Genomic DNA, 22,519 nt, shown 5'->3' with positions numbered 1-22,519 from the left:
AACCCCGCCCCCCCCGCCAGTCTGTCACCAAATTGTCTACTATATTTGAGTCTGTTTTTAATTAGTTTGTTCTTTTTATTCTTTAGATTCCACATAAATGGAATCATATAGTTTTTATCTTTCTCTCCTTCTAGGTGCATCAAGGCAATATCTTTTTCCATCCCCTTCCTTCTTTTCATCCATCCATCCATCCATCCATCCATCCATCCATATATCTATTTATCTATCTATATATCGATCTATCTATTTCTTCATTCATTCATTCATTCATTCATTTTATAGCTTTATTGTTTCAATTTGGTCCAAGGCATGGGAGAAGGCTCCAGGATGGTTGGAAGGCTGCCTATTAGTTGCAGGGAGAGGCTCAGGCACAAGGCCAACACCAGGAGGATACAGAGGGGCCCCTCAAAAGCTTCTGGGCTCCAAAGGCTCTTAGTCATGCTTGAGGGTGAGTCTTTTGAAGAGAAATTCACCCAGCCCAGCCTGGGGGCCGGCCAGCCTGCAGAGGTTAGTCAGGTGGTCGCCCATCTTCTTGATGAGTTTCACCTCCTCATCTAGGTGGTAGCTCTCCAGGAAGTCACAAAGTTGAGGGTTCCTTCCTTTTAGTCTTGTGTGTTTTTTAATCTGAAGTGAGTCTCTTGTAGGCAGTATGTAGGGGTCTTGTTTTCTTATCCTTTCATCCACTCTTTCTTTTAGTTGGAGCACTTAATTTTTTTCCATTTGAGGTATTTATTGATAGGAATGTAGTTTTACTATTCTTTATTCCTGTTTTAGCTATGTTTTCCTTCTTAAAGAAGTCCCTCCAACATTTCCTTTTAATACTGGCTTGGTGGTGATAAATTCCTGTAGCTTATTTTTGTCTGGGAAGCTCTATATCTGTCCTTCGACTCTAAATGATAGCTTCACTAGATAAAATATTCTTGATTGTAGATCCTGGATCTTCATCATGTTGAATATTTTTTGCCAAGCCCTCTGTCCTGCATAGTTTCTTCTGAGAAATCAGCTGCCAGTCTTATGGGTGCTCCCTTGTTGGTAACTATCTGCTTTTCTCTTTCTGCTTTTAAGATTCTCTCTTTCTATATAATCTTTGGCATTTTAATTATGATGTATCTTGGTGTGTGCCTCTTTGGATTCCTGGTTTTTCGGATTCTCCGAGCTTCCTGGGGTTGTATGTCTATTTCTTTCACCAGATTAGGGAAGTTTTCCATCATTATTTCTTCAAATAGCTGTTCAACATCTTGTTTTCCTTCAGGTATGCTGACGAGATGGTTATTTTGATCTTTAATAGTGTCCCATAGGCTTCTTAAATTATTTTTATAGTCTTGGCTTCTTTTTTCTTGCCATCGTGATTGAATGTCCTTGGCTTTCCTGTCCTCTATATAGGTCATTGATCCTCTTCTTTATCCACGTTGCTTATTTCTTCGTTTATTCCGTTTAATATATTCTTCATCTCAGATAATGTGTTCTTCATTTCAGACTGGTTCTCTTTTATAATTTCTGTTTCCATTTTTATGTTTTCTATCTCTTTGTTAAAGTTCTCACTGAATTTATCTACATTTCTCAAAAGTTCATTGAGCATCTTTATAACCAGTGTTTTGAACTCTGTATCTGTTAGATTGCTTGACTCCAGTATTTCTCGATCTCTGTTCTGTTCTCTCATATGGTTTCTGCTTCTTTGTCTTCCCATTTTGGCTGCCTTTCTGTGTCTATTTCTATGTACTAAGCAAAGCGCCTAAGTCTTCTGGTCTTATTAGTGTGGATTTGTGTAGTAGGTATTCAGTGACACAGTCCTGAAAGGGGTTTAGCTACGGGCCCCACATTTATCCCCAGCCTGTGCCCCTCCAGGGCCACCTGTTAGATTCAGCAAGCAATCCCCAGATGCTGTGCATATAGCTGCCTCAAAAGGCCACAGCAGCTGCCTCCAGTGTGAGTCTAGGCACTGCTCAGCAAGGAGCACCTGACTTGCCAAAGATAAACCTGGATGTGGCTTGGGTGAGGCTGCAAGTTGGAGGAGGCGAGGTTTCAGGGAATCTACTGGGCAGAGCGACCTCTGTTATCCAGTTTGATGACTTCTCAGCTATGATGGCACAGTGTCAGCATACTGGGAGAGGGGAGGACTCAACAGAGGAACGGATGCTGCTGGATGCTTCTGTACAACGCGAGTCTCACCTCAGCCCTCACTCAGATAACTCAGTGTTTCCCTGTAAGTTCCTGGTGCCTCCAGCACACAACCGAAATTGGCACTGCTGTTCAGAGTGAGCAGGTCCGTCACCATTAAAGTCCGCTTGTGGCCACAGCCCCTTTAAGAGGAATCTGCAGTTATGGGTTGCCACTGCTGCAGCCTCAGTCCCACTCAGCCACTCGGGACCGGGCAGCCTCCCGTCCTACCTTCTACCGTTGCAGGGTGATTTCTGAGATTTCTCCCTAGTTGTATGGCTTGTCCTCTAGACCCTGGGTGATTTTTCCTTGCTATTTGCTCCTTGTTTCCATCACAACTTTGATTTGGTCACCAAAGGGATGAACAGAGCCGCTATCATCTGCGCCATTATTTTTCCCTCCTGCTTGTTTCTAACCTGGATGCCTTTTCTTTATATTCCCTAATTGCTCTGGCTGGAACCTCCAATATAGTGTCGAGTAGAAGTGGCAATAGAAAACATCCTTGTAATATTCCTTAAGGCAACACATTTAGTCTTTCACCATTAAGTATGATGATAGCTATGGATATTGTAGTTGCCTTTTATCAGGTTGATGAAATTCCCTTTAATTTCTAGTTTGTTGAGTGTTTCTTTCATGAAAGAGTGTTTAATTTTGTCAGATGTTTTTTTTTTCCTGCATCTATCGTGATCATCAATTGATTTTTATTTGTTGAACCAACCTTGCATTCCTGGAATAAATCTCATTTGTATATAATCCTTTTTATGTGTTGCTGGAGTTGGTTTGCTAGTATTTTCTTGAAGATTTTTGTGTCTGTGTTCCTAAGGGATATTGGTTTGTAATTTTCTTCTCTTGTGTTGCCTTTTTCCGGTATTGGTATCAGGCTAATACTGGCTTCATACAGTGAATTGAGAAGTGTCCCCTCTTCTATGTTGCTACTCTTCCCACCACAAACATCTACTTTTGATTTTCTTCAGTTTTGTTATTCATTTTTTTAAAAAACATTAATGCTGATTTTTTTTTTTGGTTCTAGTTAGTTTTTATGAACACCTAGAAATACATGGTGGTCTTCATAATTGCATTTAGCTTACCAGATGGGAACATGACTCGTGGTACCAGTAATGTTTTAATGACATTTCTGTGAAATGTCATTAAAATTTTAATGACATTCCAGTGAAATCTGCCTGGGAAACTATCTTGGGTGGCCAGCTATAAAGGCCAATAAAAATTAGAGGTAGGAAGGACTATTTAGATAAATCAAATATAGGTAAGCAGACAAGAGAATTTAAGAGGATTGTCCAAAGTTACATGGATAGGTTATATGTGAGCCAGATTTTATTTTAGATCAGTAGCTATCATTCACTAATTATTAGTAATCTGTGAGAATGATAGGTTTAAAAAATTGTTTGAATTCCATCTGTGAGTTTGTGAGCAATGCTAAGAAACAATATTCTTTTTATTTGAATGGAATATGTCTGAAACTTATCATGCTTTAATCATCCTAATATCCAACTGGAGAAGTCCTTGAAAAATAATGAATTCATTACTATCAGGAGGAAATTATTATTCTTAGCATTTTTTTGAATCTTTAAAGCAGTTAACTTTAATGGAAGAAACTGCTTTTACCTAAATTATATCATGTGAGTGGGCAAAAAAAAGACACTCAAGGTAAATTGAAATCTGTAGGAACTCTGTTTCTAGCTTGGGGAAAGGCACAGAAGGAGGGAAAAATCACATTATTTCAACCTGAATGTTTTAGTGTTTAATTAATTTAATGTTATTTCTCCTAATTGTTGAAATTATTGTTTGTTTTGGTTGGGATAGTCTTTTAGAAAAAACATTTTCAAAGAAAAAATTAGCAATATAAAGAAAATACCATATATGTTTCCAAAGATAAGATCATACTTCAATTTTGCTGAGCCAAGAAGCTCAACTAAAACTACCTGCTGGAAACCACAGTTTTCTCTCTCATCGTCAGTGTAACATACGATCCAAGTTCGGTGTTGTGATTGGCTTTTGTACTGTTTTCATTCAGAGATTAGTTTTGCCAGCAACTGATTTGGGATTGGGATTTAGCTCACAAAGCAGATTGGTTGTTGGGACACAGGAAAGGGTTAGTGCTACTAATAAGCACGCTACAGATAAATCATTTCAGTGAGGAAAAATGGTATTTGTCCATGCATGAGCAAAATTGTTCTGTGATTCAGTACTGCATGCCAGGTAGTTGAAGTCTGAATTTGAATGTGGCAGCTCACTGATGCTGGGGCGAAATTTTATTTAATCATTGTCTTTTAAAAAGAAGTTGGTTAAAGCTGTCAGTTTCCCTTAAAAAAAAAAAAAGTGAAATGTTGTATTTGTTTCTCTCCTCCTGTTTTCGTAATTTTATTTTTAGGGTTTCTAAAAGCTGAAGATTTAATTTAAATTCCCTTGAAGATGGTTGTTTTTTCCCTCTGGATAGCCTGATCAACAAGTCACTTTTTTTCTAAGTATTTTTCTATAACTAAGATTATATTAAAATGTCTAGGGCAGTTCTAATTCTTTTTATTTTCATTCCTCTAAAGTAAAATGGATTTGTGAGTTTAGGAAATGTATTTTAATAACATTATTTAGTATTATTATTTTTGTATTTAAAAATCTCATGTAATTTCTGGTTATTCACAAATAAATGAACTGGGAATTTTTTCTTGTTCCCTGATTCCTTAGCAGTGGTTAGTAAAACCTTGCTTAATGTTTCCAGAAATTCAGAATATCTTTCAACTAATGTGGTCAGAGTACTATGGTTAAAACTTCCTATTCATGTAGTCAGAATTTATCATTCAGTGAAATATTTCAAATTTGTCATGTGTCTCTGATAAATCATTTGCCCTTGACAACATTTAACAGGATAATCTCTTTATGTACTTAGTATTTAAATATAATACTGTCATTTCATATAGCAAAAGTTTATATGAATGGAACGCTTTTCTTAAATTGAGAATTTTTATGACAAGGATTTTTTTAAAACTTGGGAGACATTTATTTACTCTCCCATATCACCATTCACGGATATTCATAGCTAAGTCTCGTATCTTCTCAGGAAAATATAGCACTATTGAGTAACTATTACATCTTTTGGAGAACTTCAGTCTTTGGTCACAGTATTAAGAGCTCCTGACTTTGGTCCCACAGCTCTCTTTGAAAAGACCTGTATATCAAGGGTATTTGTAGAAGATAAGATTTACTATTTGGAATGTAAATATTAATACATTTTTAAACATATAAGAAGTTGAGAAAGAAAGGGAGATGTTAAGAGAGCACTACAAATTCCTTTATATCTTTTCAGTTGCTTGATCAGAACCAGGAAGTAAATGTAGCTTAATAGTTAACTGCAAAAAGGAAACAGGAATTAGTAATAGTTTTTTCTTCCTTTTCTTTTTGAAATTAAAGACAATTTCTGGTCTACTAATTTACGATCTCTGCTTATACTAAACTGCCCATAATGAAGCCAAAAGAGTGAGGGAGTTTTTTCCTAATAAAGGGATGACTACATTTATATTTGTCATTTTGGTTCTGCATGTGTTACTTAGGTCTGGTTTAGTGATAACAAGTATCCTGTGAATGGCTAATAAATGTTTTTGGTGGCTACTGTGTCACCTTTGCTGAGTGTTAGGGAGAAAAAACTTTTCCTCTGTCTGCATAGGTTCAGTTACTGAGGCCTGTAAATTAAACCGACAAATGTCAGATTAACAGGAGAAAAGGTTTATTACTCATATACACAGGAGCTTCACAGAAAAAAAGTGAAAACCCAAAGTTAGATAGGATAAGGAGGCAATCAAAGATGGATCCCTGATGATACTCCAACTGGCCTGGGAAAAAGAGCCTATGACATATTTACAAAGAACGTCCAGAGAAGTAGAAAAAGTATAGAAGAGTGTAGGGTTTCAGATACTGAGCAAAGAGGGAATTTTGAAAAGGAGGGAATTATTAGCAGTATCAAATGCTGCAGATGAGAACTGAAAAGTGTCTACTGAATTTGGCAACAGAGTCACAGACCTTGGCACGAATGGTTTTAGTGGAGTTGTGAGTTTGGGAGGCAGGATTACTTACAATAGATTGAGGAGGGAATTTGGAGAGAGGCAGTGTACAAGCTTTTTGAAAAGCTTGGGTATAAAGGAGAAAAGAGAATGGAAATTATAGGATATGGGTTCTTAAGCTGGGATTTATGAACCCCCAATATTAGGTGCAATATGTGTGGGTATGTACATTTTGTTGGGAGAGAAGCTTTGATTCTCTCATTAGTTCTTTAAAAGTTTATAACCCAAAAGAACCACTTCTATTAGGGACCTGTAGTTGAGTGAATTGGACACATTTACAGGCTTGTATGAAAGGACCCAGTGAAGCAGGAGGGGCTAGACAGTAGGAATAGGGTCCAGGAAGACTGTAGTCCCTTCAGTGGTAAAAGGAAATGAGATCCAGAGCATTTGGTAGAGGGATTAATTTAAATAAAAAAGGAGAAATGGGTGTAGATGCGCATAAATATATAGGTGAATGGCAGGAAACAAGTAGCTCTCTGCTCACAATCTTTATTTTCTCTTATATAGGAGGTGAAATGCGATCTATCAAAAATGAGTGAAGAGAGGTGGACTATGATGTTTGAGGAAGGCGGAGAAGGTTTGAAATAGCAATGGTGAGGAGTGGGAGAAAGGGAAATCTACGGAAAGATTTTTGTATGATGTTGAGGCACTTGTGATTTGAGATCATTACAAGTGAAGCCAAGTTGACGATGAGGTAGTCAGCCCCCTGCCCCCCCCCCCCCAACAACTTAAGGAGAGAGCAGGAAAAGCATGAAAATGGCTTAAGCTATGGTTGGGGTCTTGCCAGGCAGCTTCAGTTGGGAGAATAAGAGAGACAAAAGAGATGAGGGTATTAGTTGAGATAGAGAGGGAGTGAAGATCAGCATCAAATGAAAAGTAATGAGTTTAAGGAATTGGAGCTCTCATAGAGGTGAAAGAACAGGGAGAGTATTGACGTAAGTGGGAAAGCTGTAGAGATAAAGTCGGAGCACACTGGTGAGATTAGAAACAGGGTTTTCATCCTAATTTTTTTTTTTTAATTAAAATTACCAGTTGTGTTTATAAAATCCACAGATAACCTAGTCTCATTCTGGATCAACTGAATCAGAATCTCTAGGGAGTTGGACCCAGGCATCTTTATTGTAAAAGTTCCACATATGATTTAAATAAAATTTTTAAAACTTACGCGAAGTACAATTTACTCTCTTTGGTATACAGGTCTATGAGGTTTGACAAATGCATAGTGGTGCCCTTTAATAGGGTAAACCATATTGGAGCAGATAGGAGGAACAGGTCTGGTGAGGAAGATATATTTGTTTTTGAACACCATCTAATTTCTTGTTATATTAAAGCTGCAGCCTTGGAGTTGAGATTATCACATTGAATTAACATTTTTCTCCATCACTTTCTTTGTCTAAATCAGGGATGGGCACACTTTTTCTGTAGAAACAGTAAATACTTCAGGATTTGTAGCTACATGTGTTCTCTGTTGCTTATTTTTTTGTGTGTGTTTCCAACCATTTAAAAATATAAAAACCATTCTTTGTACTGTACAAAAACAGGCAGAGGGCCAGTTTGCTGACCCCTGTAGGTAATCAATCCAATAATAAATCAAGCTCTTGATTTGTAGTCTGCTGATTTCTAAAGTGTAAATAATCCCACTGTGGCTAACTTCAAGCTACCAATGTGATAAACTGAATGCAGAGTTTGAAAAAGATGTGCAGTAGCACAAAGTATTTCTATTATATAAATACAGTAGATATAAATTACTTTAAAGGCATAGATAACAAAATTTGTAAAATTAATACAATTTCTTTAATTGTGTTTATATGATTTAATTTTTAATATTGACTGTGTATAACAGTGGCTTGCAGAATTCCTGAAAACGTAACAACTCTTGCTAGCCTACACAAGTTAGTTTTAACGTTATCGTTGATCATAAGGCTTAGAGAGAGAAGATAACTTACCAAATCTATTTTAAGTGGCAGAACCAGAATAAACTTTTATTTGATTTAGTTTTTAGTTTCATCAAAGCAATAAAAGCTCATAGTTTAAAAAGTGAAAAGGTACTTCAGGGTTTATAGTGGAAAAAAAAGCAGATCCCTGCTCAATCCTCTCCAACTTCCAATTTGTAATCACAGAGGCAACACTTAACTCTTTCAGCTCCTTTTTTCTGGTTTTTACCTTTGTATTTTTCATAATATGCTTATACTACTATTTTAAATATTTTCACTTTTTGATATTATTTATTCCTTCTAAGGAAAATGGGGATTTAGTTCTCTTCTGTCATATACACTTTCCCTTTAACCATTTTCCCAATATATCTATATAATTATAATTGTTTTTTAAATTCTTTTAGTATTTACACTACTTTGACTATATATAGTGTTCACAGACAAGCTGTTAGCATATGGTTGCATTTCCTTTATTATATAATTTTTTGGAATTATTGCCTTAGTTTTTAAAAATTTGCCTAATTTTTTTATGTACTTATGACAGTATTGTTCCCATACTCGTTTACAGAACTATGATACTCAGTATGATTAAACATTAAATAATCTATCACTTCCATTTTTTGTTCTTTCAAAATACCCCCTAAATCGCCCTTCATTCTCTTGCTAGAACCCCAACTATTATTTTTAACTGTCATCCTGGTACTTCTGGTCACGGTTATCCTGGAGATTGTTTTTGTGTCTCTCCTGTGTTGGCCTCCATTTTCCTGAATCCTATACCATCTCCTTTTCTAAGTTTATTTCTTCATTTTGGTAGAGCACATCGTTCAGGAGCCTTTTTAAGAAAGTGTGTCAAGAGATAAGTTGTTTCAGACTTTGTATAAATGAATATGTTAGTTCTACTCTCATATGTACATAATTCATCATTCGGCAGGTGTAGAATTCTAGGTTGAAAATCATTTCCCCTCAGAATTTGAAGGTTTTTTTCTAGTGTCCTTAGTTTCCAGTGTTGTTGTTGAGGAATCAAAGACATTTCAAAGACATTTCAGGCCTTAGTTCTTTGTGACCTGTTTCCTCCCAACCCCCTTATGATAAATTTTAGGACCTCCTCTTTGTCCTGGTGTGAAATTCCACAGGGACTTGCCTTGATGTGGGTCTTTTTCATTCATTGTGTGGCATACTCTGTGGGCACTTGCATTCAGGAAATGTATGTCCTTCATTTCTGAAAATTTTTTCTTTTTTATTGTAAATGTCCTTTTTTTTCCTGCTTTCAGAAACTTCTGGTTAGTTCAATGTTGGATCTTTTGGGTTTATCCTCTAATTCTCTTTACTCCTATTTTTAAATTACTTATCCACTTCATGGGAGATTTCCTTAACTTTATGTCAGCTTGTTAATTGAGGTTTTTTTATAAAAAACATAATTTTAATATTCTAAGGGCTCTTGTTCTTTAATGTTACTTTATTATAGATTTTGTTTCTGTTTCATAGATGCATATATTTCATTTTTCTGAGGATATTAATTTTTTTTAATGTGACTGTGAAGTTTTCCTTGAATTCTTTTATTTACTCCTAAGTTCCTTTGTTTTGTTTGTTTTGGTCTTCTTTAACATTGATGGCTTTCTTTAAATGTTTTGTGGTTTGTTCTTTTATTTTTTTAATTGCGATAAACATACACAACAAAATTTGTCATTTTAACCATTTTTAAGTGTACAGTTCTCAGGTATTAAGTACTCATTAAACACTTAACCCCTCGTTTCCTTTCCCCCCAGCCCCTTGGTGGCCACCATTCTACCTTGTCTTTGTGAATTTTGACTACTTTAGGAACCTCATATAAGAGAAACCATACAATGTTTGACCTTTTGAGCCTGGCATATTTTTTCAAGGTTCTTAAGTCTTCATGAAGATATGTCTTTTATGGTTCGTCCATATTGTAGCATATGTCAGAATTTACTTCCTTTTTAAAGAGTTTGTTCTTAAGAATGAGATTCAAAAAGCTATTTTAAAGCTTCATATAAGTGGACAGGGTGTGTTAACCGGATGCCTTGGCTGAAAGGTAATAAAATAGTGAATATCTTTTTCATTGGTAAGTGCAAAATATTCATATTTTTAGGGTCTTATCAGTTTTTTGAGAGAAAAATCTCCTTAACTCCTGCCTGGGGTATGAGCTCAGTGGCTCAGTATTCAGAGAACTGAGGTGGGGAAGGGGGTTGGGACCATCTACCTGTTTAGTAGACTTTTCCTTAATTCTGTTTTCAATAAGGGACTTAACCCCTAGTCACAGCTGTGCTTAATGTTCCCTGAATCCAAAGCCTCTTTAATTGTTTCTGTGGACTGATGAGTTGACAGACAGCCTTTGTCTAGGGTGGGGGAGGGGTAGTTGCCTGTTGGGGCTTGCTGAGAAAAAACAGGGTGGGGGGGGGGGTTGGGGAGGTGGGGGATGGATGTAACTGCGCTTTCTATAGACTTTTGGCCAATCCTCCTGTTTTCAGCCCCATCCTTTTAGAGATGCGTTGTGTCTCCAGTTCCTGTTCTTTCCAGAGAACAGTGTTGTGAATCAGATTGCTTTGCTTTTTTATTGGACTTTTCTCTCTTCAGGCTTAAGTTTTAGTTTTTGCACTCTATCAAGTCAGAATCATCTGGTCGCTTTTCCTGTATTAAAGTTGTGTTGCTATTGGTTGCTGTTTCCTCCCCTGATTGTGTGTTTATACTTTTAAAAATATATTTTGTTGCCAGTTTGCAGTGATTTATAGAGGGACTGAAGAATCACATGTATTTAGTTGACTGTATTTTAGCTACTATACTCAACTTTTTTTTTTTTAACTCCATAAAAGCCTTTCAAAGAGGGATATCTGTAAGCTCCTTGCTACTCAGTTTGGACCTGCAGCATTGGCATCACCTGGGAGCTTGTTAGAAATGCAGAATTCCAGGCCCCAAGCTGTACCCGACAGACCATATTCTACATTTTCCAAGATCCTGAGTGATTTTTAACCACATTAACGTGTGAGACTCACTGGTCTAATTCACTGTACCTGCTATAGTGCTTGACACACATTAGGTGTCTTCAGTTAGACAATCAGAAATTTAGAAAAGACCCTGTAGTTAAAAGTACTATTTTGGTATTAGAGAATAGGTATTATTTGAAGCTATGGGAGTAGATGAGAGGATAGAATAAAAAGAGGGCCAGGGAAATGCCAGTTTTAAAGTGTGAAGGAAGCAGACAGCCTTCTAGGAAAACAGAGCTAAGGGAAAACAGAGGCCCAGAGTCCATGAGGTGTGGGAAAATGAGTAACCTTCCAAGAGCGAGGGCTGCAGGGTTGTAGTGTCCTTCATGATGAGCTGATTTTCAGAGAACGCTAGGAAGTTGGGGGGGTGGGTTGGGGGGGGACACATTCTGGGAAGATTTTGAAGCTATAAAATAGTTTAATTAGAGTGTGAAGAGAATGGTTAGGGAAGAAGGTCTAGAGAACATGAAGGAATGATTAGCAATGAGACGATGGTTTGGTGGGGAGGCTGCTCAGAGCAATAGTGGGGTGACAACACAGTAGATAACAGGTAGCTAAAATTAACTTCCACTTTTTCCCACCTTATATTCCTCATTTGCCAGGTAATTCTTTTTTGGACTTTTTTTTTTTTTTTAATACATGCTGTTCTATTAATCTGGGCCACTATATATTTTGTCTACCTTGACTCTTTCTAGATTCAATGCCCTTATTTTCTGCTCTATGGCGCCCTGTTCTTTCTGTCTCTTTTTATATTGAGATATAAGTAATTTACCATGATATTCACCTTTTAAATATACTTTAAAAATACTTTTCTTTTACTGTGTTTAACCACAGTATAGTAATTGTATGTTTTACTTATTCAAATTGCCCACTGGACTGTCTTGTTACTATCTTTGGCATCTAAGCTAAGCTATCTTTAGCACTTATAGCTAACAGTTAATATTTATTGATAGCTGTGTGTCATATGCTATTTTAAGTTTACACAGAAAAGAGAAAGAATAGGATGCCATGGAGCACCAAAAAGTTCACACATATTAACTCATCTAATCTTTATAGGATGTAGGTACTACTTTAGAACCATTTTATGGATGAAAGAAACAAAGGTCTCGAATAAGCAGGTCCTCAATTAGTATTTGTTGAATGAACACATTTATTGAATATGTACCAGGCATTATGCTGCATGTTTGGGTTTTAGAGTTAAAGTGTTTGGTCAGGGTTTAGACAGAATGTTGGTTAAAACTTGACCCTGTAATGGGGGAAAGACAGCTGGCTCCTGGTTTTGTGATACTTGGAATCAAAAGGCTTGAGGCCTTCCGACTTCACTTATATAACTAGATGTGCTTCATCACTCGCCCCCTCCATCGCAAACACACACACACTGCCCACCCCCAAGCACAGACTGGAAACATGCGTTCAAATATTGTTTTAGCTTTTCTTCCATTTCTGATTTAAAGCCATCCTTCATAGAGTCAAATCCCAGCACAGACTGTGAGGCCTGAGATCTGCCATTCTTCCCTGGTTTTAATAAGTACCTAACCTTGATTCTTAATTTAAAAAATTAAACATTTTTATTTGGAAGTAATTTCAAACTTATAGAAAAGATGCAAAAAAAAAAGAACACAAAGAACACCCATACATCCTTTACTCAGGTTCATCTGTTAACATTTTGCTCCATTTGCCTTATTCATGCTTTCTCTTTATGTAAAATAATAATGCTTTTCTTCTGGACTGTTTGACAATAACTTAACATCCATTCTGGCCCTTAACCCTTAAATACCTCAATATGTATTTCCTAAGAATAGGAATATTTCTTTATGTATTGCAGTACACTATAGTTATCAACTTCGGTACATTTAACTTTAATACAATACTTTAGTGTACTCTTTGTAGGTTATTTGCAGTTTATGATCAAAGAAATAGTTTTTTTACAGTGCTTCAGCCCCTGAATACTTTCTTTAGTTAAAAAATACCAAAGTGAATCTTTGAAAGTTTTTACAAAAGAAAACAGTAAATTAACATGAAAAATTACTCATAACCCATAATTATTATTGTTGTTAACATATAAAAGAAAACATACATAGGTAAAGAAAGTGTTCTCCTGTGATACTATACACTATTAACAGTTTGTGTGTTTTTATTGATGTCTTTATACATATATGTAAATATGTACACATACAAATGCATGTACATATATGTGTATATGTTCGTATAGGTATGCATTAAAATTGAATTTAAAATATCTATATTACTAATTTAAAAACTCATAATTTCTCAAAATGGAAAGAAAAATAATTTTCGTCTATTAAATAGAAATAAAAGTGCTAGGTATTTTATGGATACTGATTTAGGAAGGTATTTGCTCAGGTGCATTTAACTTACCACTCAGTGTTGTGGTGCTTAGTACAAGAACTACTTTGTCAAAGAGTTGAAGAATAATTAATGTACCCTAATGGGCTTTTCCTTCAATATGTTCCATTGACCTACTTAAAATGTATGTGATTTGGAATTTTTTACCTTTGTTTATTCATACTCTGGGAGTGACATATATGTATAAATATGCTTATCTGCGTGAAGTTAGAAGGTTATTTAAGGTAAATTTTTATTTACTTTCGTCTAGTAAATTCTATAATATACATGGGGATGGGATCAACTACTGGAGAAAACAAAACACTTTGAAGATTCAGGATAGTTTAGTTGAGCTAAATTTGAACACACTCATGATTTTAGAAATGAGTATCTTGAAATTTACCCTTTTGTATTATAAAGTCCGTAAGTATAGAGAATGTATCTCTCTAGTTCATCTTTATATTCCCAGCTTTTAGAACAGAGGTATTTAATAAATTTTTGTTTAATATATATATGGCGTGATGATAGATAAGAATATAGAGGTAAGGCCATTGCATTAATTTCAGATCTTATAGTTCATTAGGATTGTATTTTTTAAGCAACTGTATATAGGAACTGCTTTGTAATCATTTAATATCTCTTCAGATGAGAAAAAGCAAGATACAAGGAGGCTTAGGGAAGCCCTATGTAATGGATGTGAATGGTCATTATATGTTTGTTGGTGCTAGAGCTATCAGGGAACTATCAATATCCATAAATAGCAGCTTCCCCATGCAGCCTGGGCAACTCAATTCAGTATAGAGCTCTTCCAGAGAAGAGTTATAGATAATAGCAAGTCTCTGACTCCTTTTGGTGTTTAAAGGTGTAACCCATCTGCTGATTCATGAAGGTAGATTAGTTCTTGTTGGGCCCTGTTGGTCATGGCACTCGGTTCAGTAAGGACTAGGTTTAAGAAGCTTAGTGTTTGAACTTAGTTTCTCCAGGACAAGGATCAGTTGCTTCTTTTGCTGGGTTTCCAGTATACTTTACTTTTACCTTTATTACAGTATTTACCTCATTCTGCTGAGTACTACGGTTAGGTGTTTTTGTGTATCATTCTTTCTAGGTTTGTTCTTCCCAGTGCCAGGAATGCCTTGTTTTTGTATCTTTCATAGCTATAGCATGGTACTTTGTATAGCACAGGTTTAAACTGTTAATCCTTACAAGTGAATAGGTGGAATAATTTTAAATTTTGTAGAATTAAAGTTCCAACTATAGCTCCTTTTATAAGCCACATCAAATCCTTTTCAAACAAGATCGGTATAAATAAGTAGCCATTTAGAAAAAAATTCTGGATTATGGCAAGCCGCATAAAAGGTAGAAGTCTGATATTTGTGTTTTTAAATAACAGCTTTATTGAGATATAATTCACATACTGTATAATTCACCTACTTAAAGTGCATGTATAGTTCAATAGTTCTTAGTATATTCACAGAGTTGTCGATCTTTACCACAAACAATTTTGGAACATTTTCATTACCCCCAAAAGAAACCCTGCACACGTTAGCTGTCATTCCCTGTTTCCTTTTAACCTACTCCAGCCCTAAGCAACCATTCATCTACTTTCTGTCTTTATAGATTTGCCTGTTCTGGACAGTGGAATCATAAAACCTGTGGTCTTTCATGACTGGCTTCCTTTACTTAGCGTAATGTTTTCATGGTTCATGCATATTATAGCATTTCATTCCTTTTTATTGCCGAATAATATTCTGTTGTATAGATACATGTTGAATTCTTTTTTTCCATTCATCTGTTGATGGACATTTGGGTTTCTACTTTTTGTCTATTATAATGCTGCTAGATAAATATTCACATACAAGTTTTTGCTAGGTCTCATGGTGACTCTACATTTAACCTTTTGAGGAACTGTCAGACTTTTCCAAGTCTGTGGTATTGTTTTCCAGTGGTATCGTTTTACAGTTTGATCAGCAGTGTGCGAGAGTTCCAATTTTTCTTCATCCTCAACAACACTGATTACCTATCTTTTTGATTACAGTCATCTTAGTGGGTATGAAGTGGTATCTCATTATGGTTTTGATTTTCATTTCCCCAATGGCTAATGAGATTGAGTATCTTTTCATATGCTTGTTGGCTATTTGTATATCTTCTTTGCAGAAATGTCTATTCAGATCCTTTGCCCATTTTTAATTGGATAATTTATCTTTTTATTATTAAGTTGCAAGAGTTCCTTATGTATTCTAAGTCCAAGTTTTTCTTTATCAGATATATGATTTACAAAGATTTTCTCCCATTCTGTGGGTTATTTTTTCTACTTGATAGTATCCTATGAAGCATAAAGGTTTTTTAATTTGATGAAATCTGTTTTATCTATTTTTTCTTTAGTCGTTTGTGCATTTGGTGTCACACTTAAGAAACCATTGCCTAATCTAAGATCATTAAGGTTTAAGCCTGTTTTGTTTTAAAAGTTTTATAATTTTAGCTCTCACATTTAGGACTTCAGTGCATTTTGAGTTAATTTTTGCATATGGTATGAGAGAGGGGTCCAGATGCATTTTTTTTTTTTGGTAGGGGTCCAGCTGCATTTTTGTTTTGTTTTGTTTTGCATGTAGACATTTAGTTGTTCCAGTACCATTTGTTAAAAAGACTTTTCTTTCACAATTGAATTGTCTTCACACTCTTGTTGAAAATCATTTAACAGTAAAGAGTTACTGTTTTGAAGAATATCTTGTTCCCATTTTCCTTTAGTATTGACTCTAATTTTTTTGTTAATTAAAATTTTTTTTGAAACAGTCTCAAACTTATAGAAATAAGTACAGTACCTATAACTTGATTTTCTTGGACCATTGAGAGTAAGTTGCCAACATGATACTGTAATGACCATGTTTGTTTGCATTTTCCACAAGCAAGTATATTCACCTGTGTAACCACCATACAACCATCAAAATCAGAAAATTAACATTAATGAATTACTGTCATCTCATTTTCAGATTAAAATTTTGTCCATTTTACAAATAATTTCCTTTATAGCAAAAGGATCCAGTCTAGACTCACACTTGTCACGATTCTCTACTCTTTCAATCTGGAACAGTTCCTCAGTCTTTCTTGACTGTCATGACCTTGACATTTTGGAAGATTACAGGCCAGCTATTTTGTAGAATGTCTCTCAGTTGTGGCTGTCAGATGTTTCCTCCTGAGTAGATGCAGTTTATGCATGTTTAGAGGAATATCACAGGAGTGATGTGTCCTCCTCAGTGTGTCTTATTGGGGGCCCATGATTCCGCCATTCCCACCAGTATGGTATTAACCTTGAATACTTGATTAAGGTGGTGCTTGCCAGTTTTCATTGCTGTTATATTAGTCTTTAATTTTGTTATTAACAAGCATTTTGTAAGAAGGCCCTCCGGGATTATATAAATCCTCCTTTTCATTAATCTTTTAGTTTTTTCATTTATTTATATCTGCACGGACACTTAACATTCCTATTTTTTTAATGACATATTTCCTTATTATCAGTATTTGTATTGATGTTTCAGTTGTTTTAGATTTGATAATGGGAGTCCCTTCAAGCTGGCTTCTTTATTTCATCATGGCTCCTCATTCTTTGAGCACTTGTTTAATTACTTTTTGGCATGATGTTCCAGGTTCTCTTGGTACTATACTGCTGGACCCTAGCCCTGGAATCAGCCACTTCTTCAAAGAGCTCTGGTTCTTTTTAGTAAAGAATGGCATTAGAAACCAAGATCGAGGTGGTAGGTGTGCATATTGGGGTGTTGCTGATCCCAGACCTCTCAAGGAACAGACCTAGTGAATAATATAGACTTTTATAGACATGACATAATAATATGTCTATATTATTCACATCTATAGCTGCAATTCCGGTCCATTCAATTTTTTACCTTTCTGTATTTGTAACTTACTTTTTAGATGTGAAAAACCTAGTTCGTATTATCTTTAATGGTTTTACTTATTTGATCCATCTCTTGGTATGTACCCAGTCTCTTATAGTTATTGCTATATTCCCCTGCCACCTCCCATCCCCCATCTAAGTAGAAACTCTTTTCACGTTTATATGGCTTTGCCCCACTGCTTTCGGATGTCCACCTCTGAGGACTGTGTCCTCGTTGGCTTGGTCTCTAACACTCTGTGCCACCTGGACCCCATGTCACTGCCTTTCTTACTTCACTCAGCTTCGGTGCCCCATGCTAGGCTTCACCTGTGAGCATACCCCGCTGGTGGAGCGCTGAGGTCTTGTGCTATGCTTTCCTCCTGTATTGATATAGTCCTCCCTCAGCTGCTTTGGGCTCTGACCGCAACTCTTGGCCATCATGACCAGGCTATCATGACCAGCCCCACTTAATGGCTTTTGGACTGAATTGTTTGTTTGTGAAGGGTTGTCATACTGCCTTTTGAAAGATAGTGAACCTTTTTTTGGACACCTGTTCAGAATGAAAAGTTAGTGCTTTATAAGAATGGTGGGAGAAAAACAAATAGCTTGAAAATCTCACTTTTCAGACAATTATTGGTATAGTGCTAAAAGGCTCCCTCTTTTGGCTGATGTTTAACATTTAACATAAAGTAACACAATTTGATTTATAATTATTTGAATCTTAATGTATACTGGTTAATGAGCAGTTCCTGATAAAATTAGAAAACAAGTGATGTTACATATACAAAGTAATATTCCTTTCTCTTCTAGCTCTTCCACCGAAGCCACCTAAGCCAGTTACTTCAGCCGTTACAAATGGAATGAAGGACAGTTCTGTTTCTCTTCAGGATGCAGAATGGTACTGGGGGGATATTTCAAGGTAACTAGAATGCCACTATGAATGCAGTTTTTTAAAGAAATCATTTTTGAGAATTATTAGTTAAAATAAAACATTTTTATGTCCCATTAGTTGCCATTTAAAGATTACCATTTAATAAATTGTATGAGAACATTTCAAAAGTTTCTAAATGCTTTTCTTTCCACAAAAAAAGTGACATTAAAATCTTTAGATTATGGGTGTGATTTTACTGTTAATTCTGTATTGAGGATAGATTTCTGAATAAATGGAACATACATATGAGAGTTACATATGCCTTAGGATAAAAGGTACTTATAGGTACTTAATTTTCTTTACTTTTCTGTTCCTAAGGCAGTGTTTCCACAGTCTTTACATACCCAAGAATGAATTGGGGTGGGGCCCAGGAATCTGCATTTAATAACCTCCCCACTGTTGTGGCGCGGTTAAATTTGAGACCCACGGAGCCAATTAGATTAATTATGAGCCTTTATTAGCTGGCCAGCGACTGATTCTCCCCACTAGAGAATCAGCCCCGAGCCTCTAGAAGGAATAGCTTAAAAAACCCCAAAACTTCCTCTAGCAAGCAAGCAGGTTTACAGAAGCAGAGGCTGGCCATTAACATATCTTAACACAGGATAATGACACCCTCACCCTTAACATTAGCATATCTTTGCACAGAATGTCTCCTAGAACTACACCCTGTTTAACATTAAACAATGGAAGCAGAAGTTGGTCATTTGAAAATTTTCTACCCTTAACACCACGTGATTTTGATGGCACTCTTCACTCACCTCCTTTTGAGAAACAAGACTCTTGGATATATTTACTTTTTGGGTAAAATGTGGTTTTGGAAAATTTTGGAACTAGAGGAGGAAAAGATATACATATGTATTTTAAAATTTGAATATTGTATTTTCTTGTTTTTAAAAACTGTAATCCATTTCTGCCAAGTCAGGTTTCAGGTTGATGCTCTATTCAGGTTTATGCCTGTCCTTCTCTTTCTCATGTCTGTTCTCTCCCGTTACTAGAGTGGTACTCGTGTTTTTTTCCTTCCCATGTTAACCATCTTCAAATGTACAGTGTAGTGGCATAAAGTACACTTTTTTAAATTGTTGTTGAAGCATCACCACTGTCTACCTCTGGAACTATTTCATCTTCCCAAAGTGAAACTCTACCCATTAAACAATAATTCCCCTCTCCTCCTATTCTCACCAGCCACCTCCCTGGTAACCACCATCCTACTTTTGTTTCTATGAATTTGACTATTCAAATTTCACTTCACATAATGTCTTCAAGATTCATACATGTTGTAGCATATATCAGAATTCCCTTTTTTAAAGCTGAATGATATTCCATATATATGTATGTATATCACATTTTATTCATCTGTACATTTGGCTTTGATGAATATTTGAATTGTTTCCAGCTTTTGGCTATTGTGAATAATGCTGCTGTGAACATTGTATAAATGTTTGTTCAAGTCCTTTCAGTTCTTTCGGGTATATATCCCAAAAGTGGAATTTTGGGGTTATATTATAATTCTATATTTATTTTTTTGAGGATGACATACATTAAAATTAGAAAAATTTTATTTTAGCATTGTACAATAAAAGGGCCTATTATATTGAAATACCATTTAAATTTATATTTTAAGACCAGGTTCTGTAATTCAAGGGTCTTTCATACCCTGAAATTTTCTTTGAGAGTTGTAGTGTTAAACCCGCTCTGCAGAGGAATTTATCAGTATAAATTCATGTTGGAGAGTATTATTTTGAAAGACTATGAACTTAGCGAATTTCACCCCCCTCTGATCTGACAGCTGCCACCATTCTTAAATATAACCTCCTTTCTAAACAGCTGCTATTTTTTTCCTGAAACTCTGCAAGTTCAGACCTGCCTAAGGAAGCCCTAAGGGCTTAATGGAAAAGCTATCCCCTACAGACTGTTGAAATCTGGAAGAGTTTTAAGAAGCAAATAACCCTTCCTTAGGTTGCATAACACTGAAAATCAAAACACAATGAACATACCTAGGGGGAAGAACTAAATGACCTCTGAAGGCCCCCATGATTCCCTATCCTTAGATATACTTACCTCCTAACTAGCCTTAGTAATAATATGTGAAGAGAGAATAAACAATGCTTACGTTTTTTCATTTTTCCTATAATTCTTCAGGGAGGAGGTAAATGACAAATTACGGGATATGCCAGATGGTACCTTCTTGGTCAGAGATGCCTCAACAAAAATGCAGGGAGATTACACTTTGACTTTGCGGTGAGTATTTTTCAGCATTTTGATTAGTGTTCTACTAGCATTATTTATTTCTGGGTACATGAAGGTTTTTGTATTTTATTTAAATCTATATTCATGTTTTTCATATTTTTATTTAATCTAAATACATAATTTTTAGTTATTTGACTATATACACTGAATATTTAAGTATCATATAAAAATGGGAACAAGTTTTATTTTGATGTAGCAATAAAATGAAAAGTCTAAAATCTCTAAATTTAAGGAAGAAGTATACTGTTGACCTTATGAGTGAAGTAGAATCATGTGCACAGCCTAAGGTTATTTATGATATTTTTGGGAATTCACTCCTCTAATAACTGTATTATTTTCCTTAATGCAGACTTCAGAGAGTAAAACTCAACCTTATTTAGGCTGATAAGGATATGTAGAAAATAACCAATTCTCAGCTTATATCATGCCACCCATGCGGGCATATTAGAATCTCATAAGTGGTGGATATATCACTTTATATTTACAAAAATGGGACATATTTTAAGATTAGGAAAACTACATTAATATTTCCACATTTAATTTCAACAATTAAAATAGCCTAATTACGATAAAGTATTGTAATTTTTTAACAAGGAACTATCTAAAAAAAAATGATTTCAACAGCGACAATAACAACTCCCTGTAGTAAGCATTTTACATGCAGCGTCTTATTTATTCCTCACAACAGCCTTATGAGGTAGGTATTAATACTTCCATTTGATAGATGAGGCAACTGAAGTTTAACCTGGTTAAGAAACTTGCCTAAAGATGTGTAGCTAGTAAGTGTTAAAGGATAAGTTCAAATCCAGGTTTAACGCTTAGGAGAGAGTATAGGGCCAGAAATAGATTCAGGTACCACCTACATCAGTAGAGAGATGACTCTTTATTTTCTGGTTCTAGCCCAGACCTTTCTCCTGAACTTTAGATTCTTCCAGTAGACTGCTGGATCACCTGGTCTTGGATGTTCTCTAGGCATCTTAAACCTAACATACCTGAAAGCAAAATGTTTTTTTCCCTTTAAACATGTTCTTTTTGTGTAGCTTTTTTTATTTCAGTAAATGACAATTTCATTCTTCTAATTGCTTAAGATAAAACCCCTGAAATCATCTTAATCTTGTCTCTTTCTCTCATACCCATATTCAGGCCATCCTGTCAGCTCTCTCTTGAAAATATACTCAGAATTTCACCATTTCTCAGCATCTCCACCGCTACTACCCTTGTCTAAGAAACCATTATCTTTGGCCTAGATTATTTTAGTAGCTCTCAACTAATCTTCCTATTTCTACCTCTGCCCACTTTGGATGATTTCAACCTAGCAGCTAGAGTGAATCTTTTAAAACACAAAATAGGTGATATTCTACTCAAACCCTCTTGTGTCTCCTCATCTTACTCAGTCAAAGTAAGTGTCCCTACATGATCTAAGCTCCTTTTACATCTCTTACTTCACCTCCTACTAATCTCTTTTTTGCTAATTCATCCCCAGCATTATTAGCCTCTTTGCTGTTTTTTGAACATATCAAGCTTGCTTTTACCTGAGGGGCTTTGCACTTGCTCTTTTCTCTGCCTGGAAAGCTTTTCGCCTAGGTATCTACTGGGCTAGCTCCCTCTCTTCGTTTAAGACTCTGAACATAGTGGTTTTCCTTGTGCAACATGCATGAAACAGCAGTCCCTCCACCCCCAGAACTCTTTTCCCTTTATTCTGCTTAATTTTTTTCAGTAGGATTATCACCACTTGATATGAATAGCTGTTTATTTTTATGTTCTATCTATTTTATCCTCTTTACAAGCTTAAAGGTGGAGATATGTTCTTTATGCTCCTAAACTGGAAGTTCCATGAGAGCATGGACTGTTTCTGGCTTGTTTATCACTGTTTCCAACTGTGTCATATAGTTCTGGCACATAGTAGGTGTTCAGTAATTTGTTTTGAAATAATAAGTGCTTTTTAACAT

General features: G+C 35.7%; 1 protein-coding gene and 1 non-coding gene across 7 annotated transcripts in view; one reads left to right on the top strand and one right to left on the bottom strand.

Annotated features, from left to right (window-relative positions):
- The window catches only part of LOC107517899 (phosphatidylinositol 3-kinase regulatory subunit gamma), a 66,144-nt gene that overhangs the window by 23,910 nt on the left and 19,715 nt on the right, over positions 1-22,519 (top strand). For 5 of the 6 annotated variants that reach the window (XM_016159057.2, XM_036233410.1, XM_016159056.2 and 2 more), the window contains 2 exons: positions 18,203-18,311; positions 20,463-20,561. In XM_016159057.2, coding sequence (XP_016014543.1) covers positions 18,203-18,311; positions 20,463-20,561 — 208 coding nt within the window. Of the gene's footprint in view, positions 1-6,734; positions 6,821-18,202; positions 18,312-20,462; positions 20,562-22,519 lie in introns of those variants that run through there. The other variant, XM_016159060.2, reaches the window with a different exon arrangement.
- Positions 5,215-5,340, bottom strand: LOC118606489. Its single transcript, XR_004952452.1, has one exon. It is a non-coding gene; the product is annotated as a small nucleolar RNA SNORA25 (small nucleolar RNA).

The sequence above is a fragment of the Rousettus aegyptiacus genome, unplaced genomic scaffold (genome assembly GCF_014176215.1).
Source record: "Rousettus aegyptiacus isolate mRouAeg1 unplaced genomic scaffold, mRouAeg1.p scaffold_m13_p_1, whole genome shotgun sequence".
Lineage (NCBI taxonomy): Eukaryota > Metazoa > Chordata > Mammalia > Chiroptera > Pteropodidae > Rousettus > Rousettus aegyptiacus.
The sequence above is the reverse complement of the archived record's forward strand: the minus strand, read 5'-3'. Positions and strand labels throughout refer to the sequence as shown.